General features: G+C 39.8%; 1 protein-coding gene across 1 annotated transcript in view; it reads left to right on the forward strand.

The window, feature by feature from the left end:
• The window catches only part of LOC137433070 (cyclin-dependent kinase 1-like), a 110,673-nt gene that overhangs the window by 28,585 nt on the left and 61,327 nt on the right, over positions 1-20,761 (forward strand). The window contains exon 3 of the mRNA XM_068125514.2: positions 13,557-13,680. Within this exon, the coding sequence (XP_067981615.1) occupies positions 13,557-13,680 (124 nt within the window). The remainder of the gene's footprint in view (positions 1-13,556; positions 13,681-20,761) is intronic.

Consider the following 20,761-nt stretch of genomic DNA (forward strand, 5'->3'; position numbering starts at 1 on the left):
TATAATTCCAGTAATCTCTGTCTGTACGTTTGTCTGTGACCGCTGTTTCTCGACAACCACGGGTCCGATATACTTTTAACTTGCCAGGTATATTGCTGGGGACCCGAGGATGTGCCTTTTCAAGGTTTCATATTAATCGGACAATTACTTACCGAGCTATGTCCAAAAAACGATTCAACCAATCAGAGAGCAGCGAACGATCGCGTGTGCCGAACGTGGCGGGCACACTCTGCCTCGGATGGCACATTTGAGAGCGTATTCATTTATTTCACGTTTGCAAACTATGTTGGCGTTAAACTATGTTTTACAACTAATAAAAACGAATTTGCGATTCATTCGCTTTCCTGCGCGTTTGTGCACGCGATGGCGATTTCTTTACCAAACTCCGGAAGCCGTTCGCTTTGGACCAAACCATTGCATGTAAATAGAGGGGGGGGATTGTCACCACTCGCAAGCCGTTCGCTTTGGACCAAACCATTTCATGTAAATAGAGGGGGGGGATATAATTTTAGATATAGATATAGTACGGGCATGCCCTAGTCTATCTATAATTCCAGTAATCTCTGTCTGTACGTTTGTCTGTGACCGCTGTTTCTCGACAACCACGGGTCCGATATACTTTTAACTTGCCAGGTATATTGCTGGGGACCCGAGGATGTGCCTTTTCAAGGTTTCATATTAATCGGACAATTACTTACCGAGCTATGTCCAAAAAACGATTCAACCAATCAGAGAGCAGCGAACGATCGCGTGTGCCGAACGTGGCGGACACACTCTGCCTCGGATGGCACATTTGACAGCGTATTCATTTATTTCACGTTGGAAAACTATGTTGCCGTTAAACTATGTTTTAATAAAGTTTTAAAACTAATAAAAACGAATTTGCGATTCATTCGCTTTCCTGCGCGTTTGTGCACGCGATGGCGATTTCTTTACCAAACTCCGGAAGCCGTTCGCTTTGGACCAAACCATTTCATGTAAATAGAGGGGGGGGGTTGTCACCGTACTCGCAAGCCGTTCGCTTTGGACCAAACCATTTCATGTAAATAGAGGGGGGGGGATATAATTTTAGATATAGATATAGTACGGGCATGCCCTAGTCTATCTATAATTCCAGTAATCTCTGTCTGTACGTTTGTCTGTGACCGCTGTTTCTCGACAACCACGGGTCCGATATACTTTTAACTTGCCAGGTATATTGCTGGGGACCCGAGGATGTGCCTTTTCAAGGTTTCATATTAATCGGACAATTACTTACCGAGCTATGTCCAAAAAACGATTCAACCAATCAGAGAGCAGCGAACGATCGCGTGTGCCGAACGTGGAGGACACACTCTGCCTCGGATGGCACATTTGAGAGCGTATTCATTTATTTCACGTTTGCAAACTATGTTGGCGTTAAACTACGTTTTAAAACTAATAAAAACGAATTTGCGATTCATTCGCTTTCCTGCGCGTTTGTGCACGCGATGGCGATTTCTTTACCAAACTCCGGAAGCCGTTCGCTTTGGACCAAACCATTGCATGTAAATAGAGGGGGGGGTTCTGTGGTCGTTGCGAATGGACCAAACCATTCATGTAAATAGAGGGGGGGGATTGTCACTGTACTCGCAAGCCGTTCGCCGTTCGCTTTGGCGTTGCGAATGGACCAAACCATTTCATGTAAATAGAGGGGGGGGGATATAATTTTAGATAGATATATAGTACGGGCATATATATAGTACGGGCATGCCCTAGTAATTAAAACTTTCCTACATTCTCTATTATATATTAACTTCATAATTAAAACTTTTCTACATTCTGCGTTATACATTAATCTTATAATTAAAACTTTCCGACAATCCGTATTATATATTAACATTATAATTAAAACTTTTCTACATTCTGTATTATATTGTTGCGGATCTGCCGCTGGCCTTCTCCCCTTACCAAGGGGAGAAGTATATCCTGTATATATATCCTGTATATTCTACGTATATCCTGTCACACACACACAAACACACACACACATCTTGTTTTTGTCCCCCGTCCACCGCGGAGTGAAACGGGGACCATGGTTTTACCGTCCGTGTGTGCGTCCGTGCGTGCTTCTGTCCGTCCGTGCATGCGTGCGTACGTGCACTGCAATATCTTTATAAAAGTAAGCGAAGGACTGAATTCTAATTTGGTGTGGGTGCAACTAGGCGTATGGAAGAACCCAATTGTACACCGCTCCTTTCCTATGCCATCTCCAGGCATTGCAAAACGTCATCGCCGGGCACCGAAAGGGGCTCGGAAGTGACGCACGCTGAAAGGGAGTAGTTTTCAGTTTTCACTCTGGTTGTTTGTTTGTTTGTTTATTTGTTTGTTTTCTTGTTTGTTACTTGCCGGAATATGTTGATCTGTTCGTTTTCTGTCTGTCTGTTTGTCTGTTGGTCTGTCTGTCTGTTTGTCTGTTGGTCTGTCTGTCTGTTTGTAGCACTATGTCTACACCGTTGCACGTAGAATCACCAAACTTTGCACACGTATTTGTCTTGCCCTGGAATAGACTGTGCCCAATTGATGACGTCATCGGTCACGTGGTTCGGCCGCCATCTTAGAAAAACCGAAAAAATTTGCACCTCTATATCTCTGAAAGTGCTGAACAGAAAAAATTGAGACATGGCTCATTGTAAAGAACTCTCCATGGGGAATAAAATGTTAATGATGACGTCATCGGTCACGTGGTTCGGCCGCCATCTTGGAAAAACGGAAAAACTTTGCACCTCATTATCTCCGAAAGTGCTGAATATAAAAAATTGAGACATGGCTCATTGTAAAGAACTCTCCATGGGGAATAAAATATGTTAATGATGATGTCATAGGTGCCTCCGTTATGACGTCATAATTCGACAAGTACAAAACTTCATCCGATCAAGATGAAATTTCTTGAGCATGAAGGAATAAATTAGTTGAGAAAACAAATAATGATGACGTCATCGGTCACGTGGTTCGGCCCCATATTTGTCCTAAATGTCCAATAAAAAAGTACATTCTGGCAAGTCCTCGGTCTCTGACCGATTTTTCATTTTCTTGTTTGTTTATCCGGGCGATATCCCAGCCATCCTTTGAGCTAGGAAGCTGAAATTTTGGCACAATAGTGAGCAAGTCCTTTGTCAAAAACGTTATTTTTGTTTTTTGATTAATCAATAAAATTGAGGAGTTATTTAATTATTAGCGATTAATTAAGTACTTATTTAATTAATTAAATTTCATTTATCTTCTGACCATTATTAACTCAGGCACCTTTTGAGTTAGGAAGCTGATATTTGGACATGCCAATGACCAGGTGATTTGGCTGCAAAGGCTATTTTTGATTTATGAATTAATCAATTAATCGATTAATTATTTAATTATTCGATTAATGACTGAATTTTTTTTTTTTAAGTTACAGATTCTGATGAAATGGTGGTGGTTTTTGTGTTCGATGACCAAATTGATTAATAATTTAATTTTTCAATGATTATTATTTATTTATTTTCGTTATTAATCATTTATTTATTTTCTTTCTCATTTGGCCAATATCTCAGGCACCTTTTGAGCTGGGAAGCTAATATTTGGACATGACAGTGACCAAGTGATGTGGCTATCAAGGATATTTTTGATTTATTGTTTAATCATTTAATTGATTAATTATTTATTGATTAATCAATTAATTATTTAATTTTTTATTAATGACTAATTTAATTACATTTCTATAAGATACATCTTCGGATGAAGCACTGGTGGTTTAGTGATGCTATTAGCCAATTGATTAGGTAAATATTTTGTGATAATTGTACCGCACCTTTCCTGTGCCATCTCCAGGCGCTGCATATCGTCATTGCCGGGCACCGAAGGGGGCTCGGCAGTGACGCACGCTGAAAGGGAGTACTCAGTTTTTACTCCGGTTGTTTGTTTTCTTGCTTTCTTGTTTGTTTGTCCGGGCGATATCTCAGCCATCCTTTGAGCTAGGAAGCTGAAATTCCGGCACAATAGTGAGCAAGTCCTTTGTCAAAAACTGTATTTTTTGTTTTTTGATTAATCAATTAATTGAGGAGTTATTTAATTATTAGCGATTAATTAAGCACTTATTTAATTAATTATTTAATTTTCTCTTCTGGCCATTATCTCAGGCATCTTTTGAGTGAGGAAACTGATATTTGGACATGTCAATGACCAGGTGATATGGCTGCAAAGGCTATTTTTGATTTATTAATTAATCGATTAATTATTTAATTATTCGATTAATGATGAATTTTTTTATATATTTTTTTAAGTTACAGATGCTGATGAAATGGTGGTGGTTTGTGTTCTATGACTGAATTGATTAATAATTTAATTTTATAATGATTATTATAAGTTTATTTTCATTATTAATCATTTATTTATTTTCTTTCTCATTTGGCCACTATCTCAGGCACCTTTTGAGCTCGGAAGCTAATATTTGGACATGACAGTGACCAAGTGATGTGGCTATCAAGGATATTGTACACCGCACCTTTCCTATGCCATCTCCAGGCATTTCAAAACGTCATTGCCGGGCACCGAAGGGGGCTCGGCAATGACGCACGCTGAAAGGGAGTACTCAGTTTTCACTCTGGTTGTTTGTTTTCTTGGTTGTTTGTTTGTTTGTCCGGGCGATATCTCAGCCATCCTTTGAGCTGGGAAGCTGAAATTTCGGCACAATAGTGAGCAAGTCTTTTGTCAAAAACGTTATTTTTGTTTTTTGATTAATCAATTAATTGAGGAGTTATTTAATTATTAGCGATTAATTCAGTACTTATTTAATTAATCAAATTTCCTTTCTCTTCTGACCATTAACTCAGGCACCTTTTGAGTTAGGAAGCTGATATTTGGACATGCCAATGACCAGGTGATTTGGCTGCAAAGGCTATTTTTGATTTATTAATTAATCATTTAATCAATTAATCGATTAATTATTTAATTATTCGATTAATGACTTTTTTTTTTTTTTAAGTTACAGATTCTGATGAAATGGTGGTGGTTTATGTGTTCTATTACCGAATTGATTAATAATTTCATTTTTTTATGATTATTATTTATTTATTTTCATTATTAATCATTTATTTTTTGTTTCTCATTTGGCCAATATCTCAGGCACCTTTTGAGCTCGGAAGCTAATATTTGGACGTGAGTGACCAAGTGATGTGGCTATCAAGGATATTTTTGATTTATTGATTAATCAATTAAATATTTAATTTTTTATTAATGACTTATTTAATTAAATTTCTAAAAGATACATCTTCGGATGAAGCACCAGTGGTTTAGTTATGCTATTAGCCAATTGATTGAGAAAATATTTTGTGATAATCTTTTATTGATTTTAATTATACAATTAATTAGTGTACACCTCTCCCTCCCAATGCAGCTTCTATGAGCTACATTGCGGTATTGCCGGGCACCTGAGGCGCCCCGGCAATGCCGCGCTGTAGGGTAATTAATTATTTGGCATGGGGGCGGTGTACTTTGAATGTATCTGTACTTGTTTGTTTTCTTGTTTTTGTTTGTTTGTTTGTCCGGGCGATATCTCAGCCATCCTTTGAGCTGGGAAGCTGAAATTTTGGCACAATCATGAGCAAGTCCTTTTCAAAAACTATTTTTGGTTTTTTGATTAATTAATTAATTGAGGAGTTATTTAATTATTAGCAATTAATTAAGTCCTTATTTAATTAATCAAATTTCCTTTCTCTGCTGACCATTAACTCAGGCACCTTTCGAGTTAGGAAGCTGATATTTGGACATGCCAATGACCAGGTGATTTGGCTGCAAATGCTATTTTTCATTTATTAATTAATCAATTAATCAATTAATCGATTAATTATTTGATTAATGACTAAAAAAAATTTTTTTTTTAAGTTACAGATTCTGATGAAATTGTGGTGGTTTATGTGTTCTGTGACCGAATTGATTCATAATTTAATTTTTTAATGATTATTATTTATTTATTTTCATTATTAATCATTTATTTTCTTTCTCATTTGGCCAATATCTCAGGCACCTTTTGAGCTCGGAAGCTAATATTTGGACATGAGTGACAAAGTGATGTGGCTATCAAGGATATTTTTGATTTATTGATTAATCATTTAATCGATTAATTATTTATTGATTAATTGATTAATTAATTATTTATTGATTAATCAATTAATTATTTAATTTTTTATTAATGACTTATTTAAGTAAATTTCTAAAAGATACATCTTCGGATGAAGCACTAGTGGTTTAGTTATGCTATTAGCCAATTGATTAAGAAAATATTTTGTGATAATTTTTTATTGATTTTAATTATACAATTAATCAATCAATTAGTGTACACTTCTCCCTCCCAATGCAACCTCTATGAGCTGCACTGCGGTATTGCCGGGCGCCGTAGGCGCACCGGCAGTGCCGCGCTGGAGGATATTTAATTATTTGGCATGGGGGCGGTGTACTTTGAATGTATCTGTACTTGTTGAAAAATAGGTCGCCACGTCAAAATCCAAGATGGCCACCGCCATGTATGTCTGAACCTTGTGAGCGGAATATCTTGAAAAATAAGCGAAGTACCAACATCTCATTTGGTGTGTGGGTGCAACTAGGCATATGGAAGAAACCTATTGAAAATTAGTTCGCCACGTCAAAATCCATGATGGCTGTCACCATATGTAAACCTTGTGAGCGTGATATCTTGAAAAGTAAATGTCTGAACCTTGTGAGCGAAATATCTTGAAAAATAAACGAACTGCCAACTTCTAATCTGGTGTGTGGGTGTATCTACCCATAAGGAAGAACGCTATTGAAAATTGGGTCGCCACGTTAAAATCCAAGATGGCCACCGCCATGTATGTCTGAACATTGTGAGGGGAATATCTTGAAAAATAAGCGAAGTGCCAACTTCTGATCTGGTGTGTGGGCGTATCTCAGCATATGGAAGAACGCTATTGAAAATTGGGTCGCCACGGAAAAATCCAAGATGGCCGCCACCATATATATGTCTGAACACTGAGCGAAATAGCTTGAGAAATAAACGAACGACTAACTTACAATCTGGTGTGTGGGTGTATCTACGCATAAGGAAGAACGCTATTGAAAATTGGCTCACCATGTCAAAATCCAAGATGGCCGCCGCCATGTATGTCTGAACATTGTGAGCGGAATATCTTGAAAAATAAGCGAAGTACCAACTTCTAATCTGGTGTGTGGGTGTATCTAGGCATACGGAAGAACGCTGCTGAAAGTTGTTTCGCCACGTCAAAATCCAAGATGGCCGCCTTGCGTCTTCCACTTTGTCAACTCACATCACTTCACCGACGGGGGACCTAGGCGTAATTTCATTTCTGTTCCTCACAATTCTATCTCTCTTTTACACACACACACACACACACACACACACACACACACACACACACACACACACACACACACACACACACACACACCTATATACACATACACACACACATATACACAAACACACATTTACACACATATACACACACACACACATCTTGTTTTTCTATTTTTGTTTCTCACAATTCTATCTCTTATGATTTTCAATATTTATTTCTCTTTTTCAATTCTTATTTTAAAAAATGCATTTAATTAATTGTGCAGTATTGGTTGTTCCCAAAACTTAAATATAAATAATTTAAAGCATTGCTGTAAATGATGTTAATTTCACAACATCCCATGTTCAACTTTATTTAAATTGTAAACCTCAAAACATAGTTCCTCTACCTAAAGCAAGAACCTTAACCTGTAAGCAATTGACTCGTTTCCCGACTGCATGGATCATCAGCTGGGCACCGTTCTTCCTCGAGGTTTCAATCCTTCAGCCCAGAACCTCTCCAAACGGCGGATCCACATCCTCGATCATGGATCCACATCAATAGATGGTACATCAGTAGATCCACAACCTCGATCATGGATCCAAATCAATAGATGGTACATCAGTAGATCCACAACCTCAGTTGCATCCAGGCAGTCAGTCAACCCATCAATGCAACATCACTTATTCCAACTTTACTCGCTAGAGCGTTTAATGTACTGGCGTGACTCGGCACACTCCGCGCGCCTCACCACACTTCGTTTCAGAGGTGTAGGCATATTTGACCATTTCGGTGTCTTTTGGGTCTTTTGGATCCTCTGGGCCTTTAAGGGTCTTCAGGGGCCTTTAGGTCTTAAGGCTCTTTTGGTTCTTCTTGGTCTTTAAGGGTCTTTGGGGCGTTTTGGGTTTTCTGGGTGTTTTGGGTCTTCAGGATATTTTGGGTCTTCAGGGTGTTTTTGGTCTTCGGGGTATTTTGGGTCTTCGGGATCTTTTTGGTCTTTGGGGTCTTTTGGGTCTTCGGGGTGTTTTGGGTCTTCGGAATGTTTTGGGTCTTCTGGGTGTTTTGGGTCTTCGGGGTGTTTTGGGTGTTCTGGGTGTTTTGGGTCTTCAGGGTGTTCGGGGTGTTTTGGATCTTCTGGTGTTTTGGGTCCTCGGGGTGTTTTGGGTCTTCGGGGTGTTTTGGGTCTTTGGGGTCTTTTGGGTCTTCAGGGTCTTTTGGGGTTTTGAGTATTCAGGGTCTTTTTGAGACTCAGGGCCTTGAAGGGTATTTGGGGTCTTTGGAGGTCGTCATCATATTTTGGGTCTTCAGGGGTCTTGGTGGTATGAAGGGTCTTGGGGGAATTAAAGGGTCATCAAAGGTCTGAGGGGTCTCAGCAGTCTTAACGCAATTAAGAGGGTTAAGTAAGAGGGTGGTAATTTTATTTGCAGAAGAAGTAGACGTTTTCGTTTCATGTAAACATAGTTATATACAGTCACATGAAAAAGTAAGTCCACCCCATGTAAAGTTTTGACTCTTTCAACATAATTCAACATAGCTATTTGATCTTCATTTCAACAATATTGATAGATAAAGGTGATATAATATAACAAATATAATGAAGCATTTACATTTTGTAGTCCATTGTATAATTTAAATAAACATAAATGCAAATTTCGCATGTGGAAAAAGTAAGTACACCCTTGGCTCTAATAGGTGGTATTGCCCCCTTTGGCAGGAACAACCTCAAGTAGGCGTTTCTTATAACTGTCTACCAGTCTCTGACATCGACTGGGAGAAATTTTTGCCCTCTCCTCCATGCAGAATTCTTTCAGCTGTGCAATGTTTGAGGGGTTTCTTGCATGCACAACTCATTTCAAATCCCCCCACAACATCTCGATGGGATTTAGATCCGGGCTTTGACTTGGCCATTCCAGAACCCTCCATTTCTTTCTTTTCAGCCATTCCTTGGTGGATTTACCGGTATGTTTAGGGTCATTGTCATATTGCAAGGTCCACCTTCGGTTGAGCTTCAACTTTCCGACAGATGGCCTCACATTATCCTCAAGCACCCTCTGGTACAATGAAGAATTCATAGTGGATTCTATGATGGTGAGCTGCCTAGGCCCTGATGCAGCAAAGCTGCCCCAAACCATAATATTTCCACCACCATGCTTTACAGTTGGTATCAGGTTCTTGTGGTGAAATGCTGTCTTTGGTTTTTGCCAAACAAGTCTTCTGGTACTGTAGCCAAATAGCTCCATCTTTGACTCATCTGTCCAGAGCCCATTGTTCCAGAAGTGCTGCTCTTTACCAAGGTCTTCATTGGCAACCTTTATTCTTGCCCTGATGTGCTTTCTGGACAGCAAAGGTTTCCTCCTGGCACACCTCCCATGTAGATCAAATTTGTGCAGCCTCTTTCTAATGGTAGACTCGTGCACTTTGACATCAACAGTGGCAAGAGCTACCTGTAGGTGGCGTGATGACATTCTGGGTTCCTTAGAGACTTCTTTCAGCGTCTTGCGGTCTATTCTTGGGCTGAACTTGCTGGGGCGGCCTAGCCTGAACAAGTTGGCGGTTGTTTGGAATCTTCTCCACTTGTAGATGATCTTCTGGACAGTCGAATGATTGATTTCAAATTGTTTGGAGATCTTTTTAAATCCCTTACCAGACTCGTAGGCATCTATAACCTTCTTTCTGAAGGCCCCAGAGAGCTCTTTTGATCAAGGCAGGGTGACGCCGCACACTTCAACAACAAAGAGCAAACCAAACTAAATGTCTGAGGTTTAAATGAGACAGGTTCCTCCAAGATCCTCTCTAATGATGTTCTAATCATTTGCACCTGAGCTGGTGCACCTGATTCTAATTTTAGGTATTTGAAGTAGTGATAAATGTAGGGGTGTACTTACTTTTTCCATGTGCGAAATTTGCATTTATGTTTATTTAAATTATACAATTGACTACAAAATGTAAATGTTTCATGATATTTGTTATATTATATCCCCTTTATCTATCAATATTGTTGAAATGAAGATCAAATAGCTGTATGTTGAAATATGTTGAAAAAGTCAAAACTTTACATGGGGTGTACTTACTTTTTCACGTGACTGTATGTATGTATTGTTACGTTTGTGAGGGGTTGGGATACCATAGTCCAGGTAGAGTGTATAGATTTGTGTGCGCCGACTGTTGTAAAGAAGAAGAAACCTCAATGTACCATAAGTTGGGAATTTGTGTAAACCGGATGTCGGTTAAACTTGTATCTTCATGCCCATCAGAGGGGTGGGGCTTGTTAATTAGCGAGGGATTATGAGTAAATTAATCCCCTGTGTGTGGTTGCCTCTGTAATTTATTCCTTTGTTCCTTTTGACACAGCACCCACACATAGAGCCAGAATGGTGCATTTAATGGCACTAAATTAAAAAACCAACCGGAAATCAGGCATGAAGCATTACCGTGGATAACACCGACTTGGTGAGCGCAGAGGCCAGACAGCTCTGTGGAGACACGCCCCACAGAGCATGAGATTGGGTAGGTTAATCGAGCAGAGATGGACAACTAAGAGGTGACACACACTGGTTGGATCATGCAAGGATGGCATGGGGATGACGTCAGAGTCTGCAATATTATAGACTGTGTTTCCTGACATTTTTGCGCTCTCTGGGCTGGCATTCATAGCAAACATGCTCTCCGGTCTGGCATTCATAGCGAACACGCTCTCTCTGCTGGTCTGCTCTCGTGCTGTTCCTGTTCATGGTTTGTGGCTTGGATTGTGAATTCGTATTCGTTCTTGGAGTATTGAGGAGGGTCTTGACTGATTCATTCACTTGCGCTCGCTCCTGGTCTGGCTGTTCCTTCTTTGATTCGGTCGACGGTCGTGGCTTTTGGTGGTGAACGTGCATGGACGATTGCATATTCATTCCTCTCTTGGGAACACTGAGCAGTCGGAATTCGTAGTGCTCCTGCGCAGGATGGATGATCGGGAGGACAAGCAGACATCGAGGGTGCGCGAGGCCTAGTTCGTGCCAACTGGTCTGCAGTTTCCCATGCAGGGACGTGGGCCTGAGACAATTCCTAACAAGATTCGGGAGCCGCTCACAGATAAGTGCCAACCACACCTTTTATTTTTGCTATCATTATTTTTCCCTTTCGTCTGTATTTAGGTCTGTCTGTGGGGACGTCCCAATTGAGAATTTTAGTTTATCGTGCATTCTTTTATTACTGACATTTCTTTTAATAAAACCGGTATTTTTTGTACATTTTGAATCGGTGTGTGCTCACAGTAATTATTGCAGGCTTGAAGACGACAGGGTGGACCCGTGCAGGTAAGCGCTGCTGGCTTCCCCCCCCCCCCCTCCCTCCCCCCGACCGCCATTGAATTGAATGCCTCGGAGTGTTAAGCTCGTTTGGTCCTCCACGTCACCCTGCGGTGTTCATCACTAGAGGGTAGTCACGCGGCAGTATGTTTGTATGTGGGTGTGGGATGTATCACCTACACCTCCGAGAGGATTTGATATAGGAAACTGAAACTTTCAGGGATTAATGAAGACACACTGAAGTTGTGTATGTGCAAGTTTCCTTTGATTCAATTAAGTTTTTTTGGGGGGAGTGATTGAGGCAGTCGTCTGTTGCCTATACACCGCCCAAATAAAGGGATGTGTCAGAAGAAAGTGTTTCATGCTTGGAACAGGATCACCCAATGGTTGGGTATTCTGCTATGTTCCTAATTATCGTAAAGATAATAACAAGACCTCCCGGCCACTCCCTTATGGAGCGGGTGATTGTCGTGCATGTAACCTGGCTTACATATTACTTTACACACAGCTTTGTGCTACAATTAAATGACATTGTAAATTTTGCATTAAAAAGGAAATACTGAATTGTGAAAAAATGTATTTTGAATCCAATGAGAATTTTAAATCTGAAAAGTGTCAAATAGGGCCTAAGCAACAATAAATATATCTATTGTTCATTCATTTCTCTTGAGCCACAGCCCTTCACGAATCGTTCTGTGTGTCAGATTGGTTCTCAGATCTACTGCAATCTACATGCTCAACCATTCTCCTCATTGTGAGATGCTCTGTCTTGTTTGAAATACACTTGAGAATAATTTTAATATTTTTGCAGACCAATCACTTATATTTTATTCTCGACTCATTACATCTGCCACCGAAGGTGGATGAACGTTGTGTTTTCACCCCTGTCTGTTTCTCTGTCTGTCTGTTTGTTCGTCTGTGAGCAGGATATCTCAAAGCGGAGTGGACGGATTCGGACGAAACTTGGTGGAGAGGTTTTGTGTGATTTTGATTTTGATGAATTGATTAGATTTTGATGAAGATCCATATCCGGATCCGATAATTTTTAAAGTGATTCTTCACCATTGAGAGATGGGGCAAGAAAACGATATATATTTCCAAATATTTCAAAAAGTTGTGGACGAGTTATGACTAAACTTGGTGGATGAGTTGTTTCAGTGACGATAACAAGCCGATTCGATTTTGGTTCAGGTCCGAATCCAGATCTGGCCTATCAGTGGGATACAAAGACTAAACTGTTCACCTGGTGGAGGTATGCTCTCTACTGAGTGCCGTTCTTTTACAGAAGTAATGTGAGGCCACGATTTTTTTATTTAGAAATCGACCAAATTGTAGGAACACAATGGCCTTCTCTTTTCGAAGGCTAACAATAATTTTTTTTGTAAATGTCTTCTCGCAGGTTCAAACAAACAGCTTAAATTGCTCTCCAAATAGATGGCGTGATTCATGATTTGATGGTCTGTGGGCCCCAGCACCAAATAGTGAATCGGCATCCATACAAACAAGGGATTTGACATCATTGTGCATCTCTTATTGACTCTGCCCCATTTACTTTCGCTCAAGGTTCAGATAGTCATATTATCTGTTCCTGATTAACAAGAGTTACTCTAATTGTAGCAGTTGTGCCATTTTGGAAATTGTGCCGATGTCATGCCGATTGGCAAAGGGACAGTAAATCAATTCTACCAACATTGTATCCGATGTTGTTGTCGTTGAGGAATCTCAATGTCGTTGTCGACGATGTCGTTGAGAAGCATAAAAAACTTTCGAAACCACTTATTAGACTCTAAAACATTTTGCGAGTCACATATAATATTTGATCGAGTGGATTGTGTGTGATTGTCGCCGGGAAAGACATCTAAACCGGTTCCGAAGGATGTATGTTTGTCATATAAAACCACGATAAGTCTGTTCTCCATTTTTTTTATACCCCATGCAGGTTACAGGATGTACTTCTGCAAGGTGCTCACCTCTATTTGATCTTTGAGTACCTCCCCATGGATCTCAGACGCTACCTTGATACCATTCCAAAAGACGAATTTTTGGATCATGTAACGGTGAAGGTGTGTGATTATTTTGATTCCTGGAGGGAGGCATTAATTGTTTAGTCTTGGTCTCCGTGGTGTCTTGCTTTTTGAAGAATAATTATTATTCCATTATTATTTCTAATCATCTGTTGTACACCGCTCCTTTCCTATGCCATCTCCAGGCGCTGCATGACGTCATTGCCGGGCACCGAAGGGGGCTCGGCAATGACGCACGCTGAAAGGGAGTACTCAGTTTTCACTCTGGTTGTTTGTTTTCTTGGTTGTTTGTTTGTTTGTCCGGGCAATATCTCAGCCATCCTTTGAGCTGGAAGCTGAAATTTCGGCACAATAGTGAGCAAGTCCTTTGGCAAAAACATTTTGTTTTGTTTTTTTGATTAATTAATTAATTGATTCGTTACTTAATTATTATCGATTATTTAAGTACTTATACATTTACTTTCTCTTCTGGAAATTATCTGAGGCACCTTTTGAGTTAGGCAGCTGATAATTGGACATGCCAATGACCAAGTGATTTGGCTGTAAAAGATATTTTTGATTTATTGATTGAACAATTAATTGAAGTTACTTAATTATTATCTATTAATTAAGTACAGGCAGTTCCCGGGTTATGAACGCCCGACTTACGAACACCCGTACTTATGTACCAACCTCCGTAAAGCCTATTATTAAAAAAAAAACCGAGTTTTTATTATTATTATTATTATTATAATATATATATATATATATATATATATATATATACATATACATATATATATGTATATATATATATATATACATATACATATATATATGTATATATATATATATATATATATATATATATATATATATATATATATATATATATATATACACATATATATATATATATATATATATATATATATATATATATATATATATATATATATATACACATATATATATATATATATATATATATATATATATATATATATATATATATATATATATATATATATATATATATATATATATATAATATTGGTATACAAGATCGAGGCTCTCGAAAGAGCTAACATTAATCACACAAAAAAGAAGTCAAACCGACACATAAAACACAAAATAGGGGGAGTGATAGACAAGATGGGGAGAGAGGGGGAAGGACACAAACACAACATTTGAGAGCAGGGACATCAAGAGAAATGTAGGAGGGAGAGGGCTTGGGGGGAGGTGGGATGGTGATGCATCGAAGAAAAGGAAAACGATCACGATTGAAATGAAAGTGGAAATAATAAAGCAATCGGAGAGAGGTGAAACGTCAACAAACATTGCATCTTTTCTTTTCTATCTAAACAGTTTAAGAAATATTTTTTTTCTACCTATAGATGTTTTAGGTAAAACATTTGACTAATTGACGCTAGATGTGAACCGTACGTAACTGTTCCAACTTACATACAAATTCGACTTACAGACAGACTTAAAAACGGAACTCGTTCGTAACCCGGGGACTGCCTGCACTTATACAATTCCTTTCTCATCTGGGCAATATCTCAGGCACCTTTTGAGCTAGGAAGCTGATATTTGGATATGCCAATGACCAAGTTATTTGGCTGTGAAGGGTATTTTTGATTTATTGATTAATCAATTAATCGATTAATTATTTAATTATTCGATTAATGACTCAATCCATTAATTTTTTTAAAGTTACAGATTCGGATTAAATGATGGTGGTTTATGTATTATATTAGCCAATTGATTAGTTATTTAATTTCTTTATCATTTTTTTTTTTCATTATTAATCATTTATATATTTTCTTTCTCATATGGGCAATATCTCAGGCACCTTTTGAGCTAGGAAGCTGATATTTGGACATGACAATGACAAAGTGATTTAGCTGTAAAGGGTATTTTTGATTTATTGATTAATCGATTAATTATTTAATTATTCGATTAATGACTCAATTCATTAATTTTTTTTAAGTTACAGATTCGGATTAAATGATGGTGGTTTATGTATTATATTAGCCAATTGATTAATTATTTAAAAAATTATATGATTATAATATATATCTTTTCATTATTAATCTTTTTTTTTTCCTCATCTGGGCAATATCTCAGGCACCGTTTGAGCTAGGAAGCTGATATTTGGACATGACAGTGACCAAGTGATGTGGCTATAAAGGGTATTTTTGATTTATTGATTAATCAATTAATCGATGAATTATTTATTGATTAATCAATTAATTATTTAATTTTTTCAATTAATGGCTTATTCAAATAATTTTCAAAAAGTTACAGCTTCGAATGAGGCCCTGGTGGTTTAAGCATGCTATTAGCCAATTGATTAAGAACATATTTTATGATCATTACTTCTTTATTTTAATCATGCAATTAATCAATCAATTATTGTGCACCTCTCCCTCCCAATGCAGTCTCTACGCCCCAGCAATGCCGCGCTGGAGGATATTTATTTATTTGGCATGGGGGTGGTGTACTTTGAATGTATCTGTATTTGTTTATTTAACTTTTCAAATTTCAATCATTTTATATTTTCCCAATTTGCAAGTTTTAAAAGTTGTTTCCAAATTTTCAATTGTTTATTTTTTCCAATTTACAATTATGTATTTTACATTTTGTTGAGTTTTTTCCAATTTTCATTCATTTCATTTTCATTTCTTCATTGTTTAATTAGTTACTTTTCAATTTTATTATATTATTTTTTTTTTTTAAATCCCATTTTTTTCAATTTTCAATTACTAAAATATTTTTCAATATTGAGTTATTTAATTTTTCCATTATTTAAGTTTTTATGATTTAATTATGCTGTTATTTTTTTTTAGCTCACCTGGAATGATGTTCAGGAGAGCTTATGCGATGGCGCGTTGTCCGTCAGTCAGTCCGTAAACACTTGAATCTTCTTCTCCGAAACCACTGATGGGATTGCGACCAAACTTGGCACGAATAATATTTGTTGTGTTGTGACTAAAGTTTGTTCACGGCATTAAATTTTTTTTGGGTCTATGGGGATTTACGGGGGTCAAAGTGGATCCAGGTTTGATCCCCTAAAAGTGGATCCAAGTACTGTATATACTCAAGTACAAGATGATCCCATGTATAAGTCGACCTCAACTTTTTGCCGAAAAAGGAAGCTATTTTTCATATATTCCGTGCATAAGACGGTCCCAGTTTTTTACCAAACATATTTTCGCAGGTGCATGCTTTGCACGCCAGCCAACCAAGAAGCAAGACTAGAAACATCGCTGGTGTGCGCAGGGCTAGGCATTTCTAGGAATCACGAACCAGGAAGTGATGCCCGAATGTATTTTACCGTATTTAACAGTATTAATGTATAATTACTAATAGTAATTATAATAGCTTTAATAATATATTAATACTGTTGTATTATAGTATAATTAAAGTTGCCCACTCATTAAAGTAACACAAACAAATATCTTTATGCGTTCACGCCCTATGGGACGTAAAAGCATAAAGATCCGGTTTTGCTATAAAGACCCTACCTGTCAGGTTAGAAATCATAACCCATCAGGATGCCGAAGTAATCGAAATACACTGCTCAGTTCAAGCTGAAAGTCTTCGACAATACGAAAAAGACAAATACCCGTGCTGCTGCACGAGAGATCGGGGTCTCCGAAAAGATGGTTCGAGATTGGAAGAAGATTGAAACCAAACGAAGTTGTAAATATATTTTATAAATTCAATTTAGGTTATTTCTGGTCTCATTTGTCGTTTTTGACATACCCAGACTGTTTCCTACGATTTCTTCCTTGTTTTTATCTGCAGAATCATTTATGGCAAAACATTACTCGTGCATAAGACGACCCCCGAAATTTAGGCCATGAAAATCATCCCAAAAACTCGACTTGTACTCGAGTATATACGGTATTTGCTTTTTCCTCTGAAACTGCACACATTATTTCGATGAAACTTCACCACAACCTTCATCACCCGTGATGTACCAAAGTTTGTTCACGGCATTAAAAAAATTGGGGTCTGAGGAGGTCTACCGGGGGTCAAAGTGGATCCAGGTTTGACCCTTTCCTCTACCCCCCACCCCCACCCCCCAAAAAATAGGAAATTACCTTTTCCTCTGAAAGTACACACACTATTTTGAGCGGTGGAGTAAAATACACCACCTATTTCATAGTATATCTTTGCTTAACATAAATTTCACACAGGTATACACCACCTATTTCATAGTATATCTTTGCTTAACATAAATTTCACACAGGTATACACCACCTATTTCATAGTATATCTTTGCTTAACATAAATTTCACACAGGTATACATCACCTATTTCATAGTATATCTTTGCTTAACATAAATTTCACACAGGTATACACCACCTATTTCATAGTATATCTTTTCTTAACATAAATTTCACACAGGTATCACCACCTATTTCATAGTATATCTTTGCTTAACATAAATTTCACACAGGTATACACCACCTATTTCATAGTATATCTTTGCTTAACATAAATTTCACACAGGTATACACCACCTATTTCATAGTATATCTTTGCTTAACATAAATTTCACACAGGTATACACCACCTATTTCATAGTTCATCTTGAAATGTAAAAATACATGTTACAGGGTTTATTTTCATCGCTTAATTTTAGTTTAAACATGTTTTTATCTATAAATACTCAAAATGTTGATGTTAAATTAAAATGTTTTCTCTGATATAAATAAATCTGATATAAACATTGTAGTGAAATCGTATTAATGCTGAACCCAGGTGATGCTCGTTGCTCGCTGACACCGCTAGGGGGGCGCGGCTATAAGACCCGAAACGGCCGCTGCTCTAGGCGTCTTCTCCTGTGACATGTTACATTGACTAGTAGACTCGTTAACGGTATGTACCGCATAGAATATTACGCTTGCTTTCATTGAATGATATTGTGGATTGACCTATGTGAAACCAAACCTTATTTCTATTGCATCCCTGTATTTGCAGAATGATGTCAAAGGTCTTAATGGAATTAAACCAACAGATGGACTAAAGTTGTGGTCTTGAATGATTTCCACAACACTTAATTCCATTAAAATCTATGGACATGGCGGGAAGCAAGATGCTGGCGGTTTCGCAATTCTGCGCCGACCCACAAGCCCCGGATGCTGGTTTGCAACTGACTCACTGGTTGAAAACTTTGGAGAATCAGTTCGCTGACCAGGACATCGAGCCGACAGCTGCCACGAAGCTAGCAGCGCTCCAGTCCAAAGTCGACTACAAGGTGTACAACAGTATTGCGCGATGTGCGACGTACGACCTCGCTGTTGCGGAGCTCAAGCGATTGTACATAAAGCAAAATAGCGTGATATATGCTCGGCATTTGCTGCTTCGCGACGCCAGCAACCAAACGAGCCGATGGATCACTATGCCCAGGAGCTCCGGCAACTCCTGCTAGACAGCACCCAGAAGCCACAGACTCACGAGCAGGTTCAAGATGACCTTCTCCTAGACGCCTTCGTCTCCGGGGTCTCCTCTCAGGACCTCAGGCTCAAGCTCTTGGAGAAGACCGACCTGACCTTCACGGCGGCTCTGGAACAAGGGAAAATATATACCGAAGCGCGGCTGCAGTCGAACGACTATGATCGCACGCGCCTCTTGGCGGGGACCTCGCTACATGCACGGCCGGAGAGTGCTACCGTCGACGAACCGGGAGCGGACCCGCTCGCGGAACTCCAGGTTGTCCCGGCGGAGGATCCGGGGATCCTGATGGCTGCCGCTATGGCCAGACCCAAGGCCCTACGCGGAGCCACATGCTACTTCTGTGGGGGGTCAACGACATCACCGGTCAGTGTGTCCGGCTCGGGACGCGATATGCCATTTGTGCTCGCAGAAGGGGCACTATGCAAAAGTGTGCCGGAAAACCGCACGCGATTCACGGCCGCGCGCGACCTTGAATGGGCTTATTGCGGAGCCTACGGGCCGAGCACGGAACACGGCGCCGTACCCGGCTTTGATGGGCAGTGTCCCTCCTCGCGGGCCCCTGGTCGCCCAATCGACCTTGGCGAGAGACACCGAACAGCCACAACAGTCTCATCCTCAATCGGACACGGCACGTGCGTCCTTGACTACACTCCGGGCAACGCGAGGGACTTTGGAGCCTCGCCAAACCCCGGCGGTACGTACACGCTACGTCTCTCAAGAGCGTACGGCGTCCTCTGGCGGCGACACGCGTTTGGTACAAACTACGGAGGCCCATACTCATCAAACGGCGATTTTGAATGGCAAGACTACGGAGGCCCATACTCGTCAAACGGCGATTTTGAATGGCAAGACTACGGAGGCCCATACTCGTCAAACGGCGATTTTGAATGGCAAGACTACGGAGGCCCATACTCGTCAAACGGCGATTTTGAATGGCAAAACTGCGGAATGCATGGGGAGGCTCTCTAACAGTTTTAATGAATGCCCCATGAACAACGAATACTCCGGCAACGACCGCAACACTGCAGATTGCATGGGAACGCTCCCTGACAACTTATACGAAACTCCACGGGCACCCTCTGACACCCGGAAAACTGCGGCTGGCATAGGACCCACCCGCGAGGCGCGACCGCCTCACTCGGGAGGTTCGGTCCCACTCCCAGCAGGCTCGTCCGGCCTGGCTCAAGCCGTTATTCCCCTCATGGTCGAGGGCCATTGTGTGCATGCCTTGGTGGATACAGGGTCTACGGATAGTTTTATCGATCAGCGACTAGTGCACAGGCATGGTTGGCGGGTCTTGGGGACTATGAGACGGATCTTCATGGCTTCCCAGGGACTTCGGCTCAGCACGAAGGGGGAATGTTGATTGAAACTCGTGATAAAGGGACGGGTTTTCCCAGATGTACACCTCATGGTCTTACCTGCGTTATGTGCTGACATTCTGTTAGGACACGATTTCCTTAAGCGACATGGACGACTGGAAATGGAGTTTGGTGGGCCAGACACGCTTGCTGTTGGTGGGACTGACACGCTTGCTGTGTGTGCCCTAGCGAAAATGGAAATTCAGCCACTTTCGCTGTTCCCCAATTTAACCTCCGACTGTACACCTGTAGCGGTAAAATCACGGCGCTACTCTCGAGCGGACATGCAATTCATTGCGGGAGAGAC

The sequence above is a fragment of the Myxine glutinosa genome, chromosome 8 (assembly GCF_964187855.1).
Source record: "Myxine glutinosa chromosome 8, kmMyxGlut1.1, whole genome shotgun sequence".
Classification (NCBI taxonomy): domain Eukaryota; kingdom Metazoa; phylum Chordata; class Myxini; order Myxiniformes; family Myxinidae; genus Myxine; species Myxine glutinosa.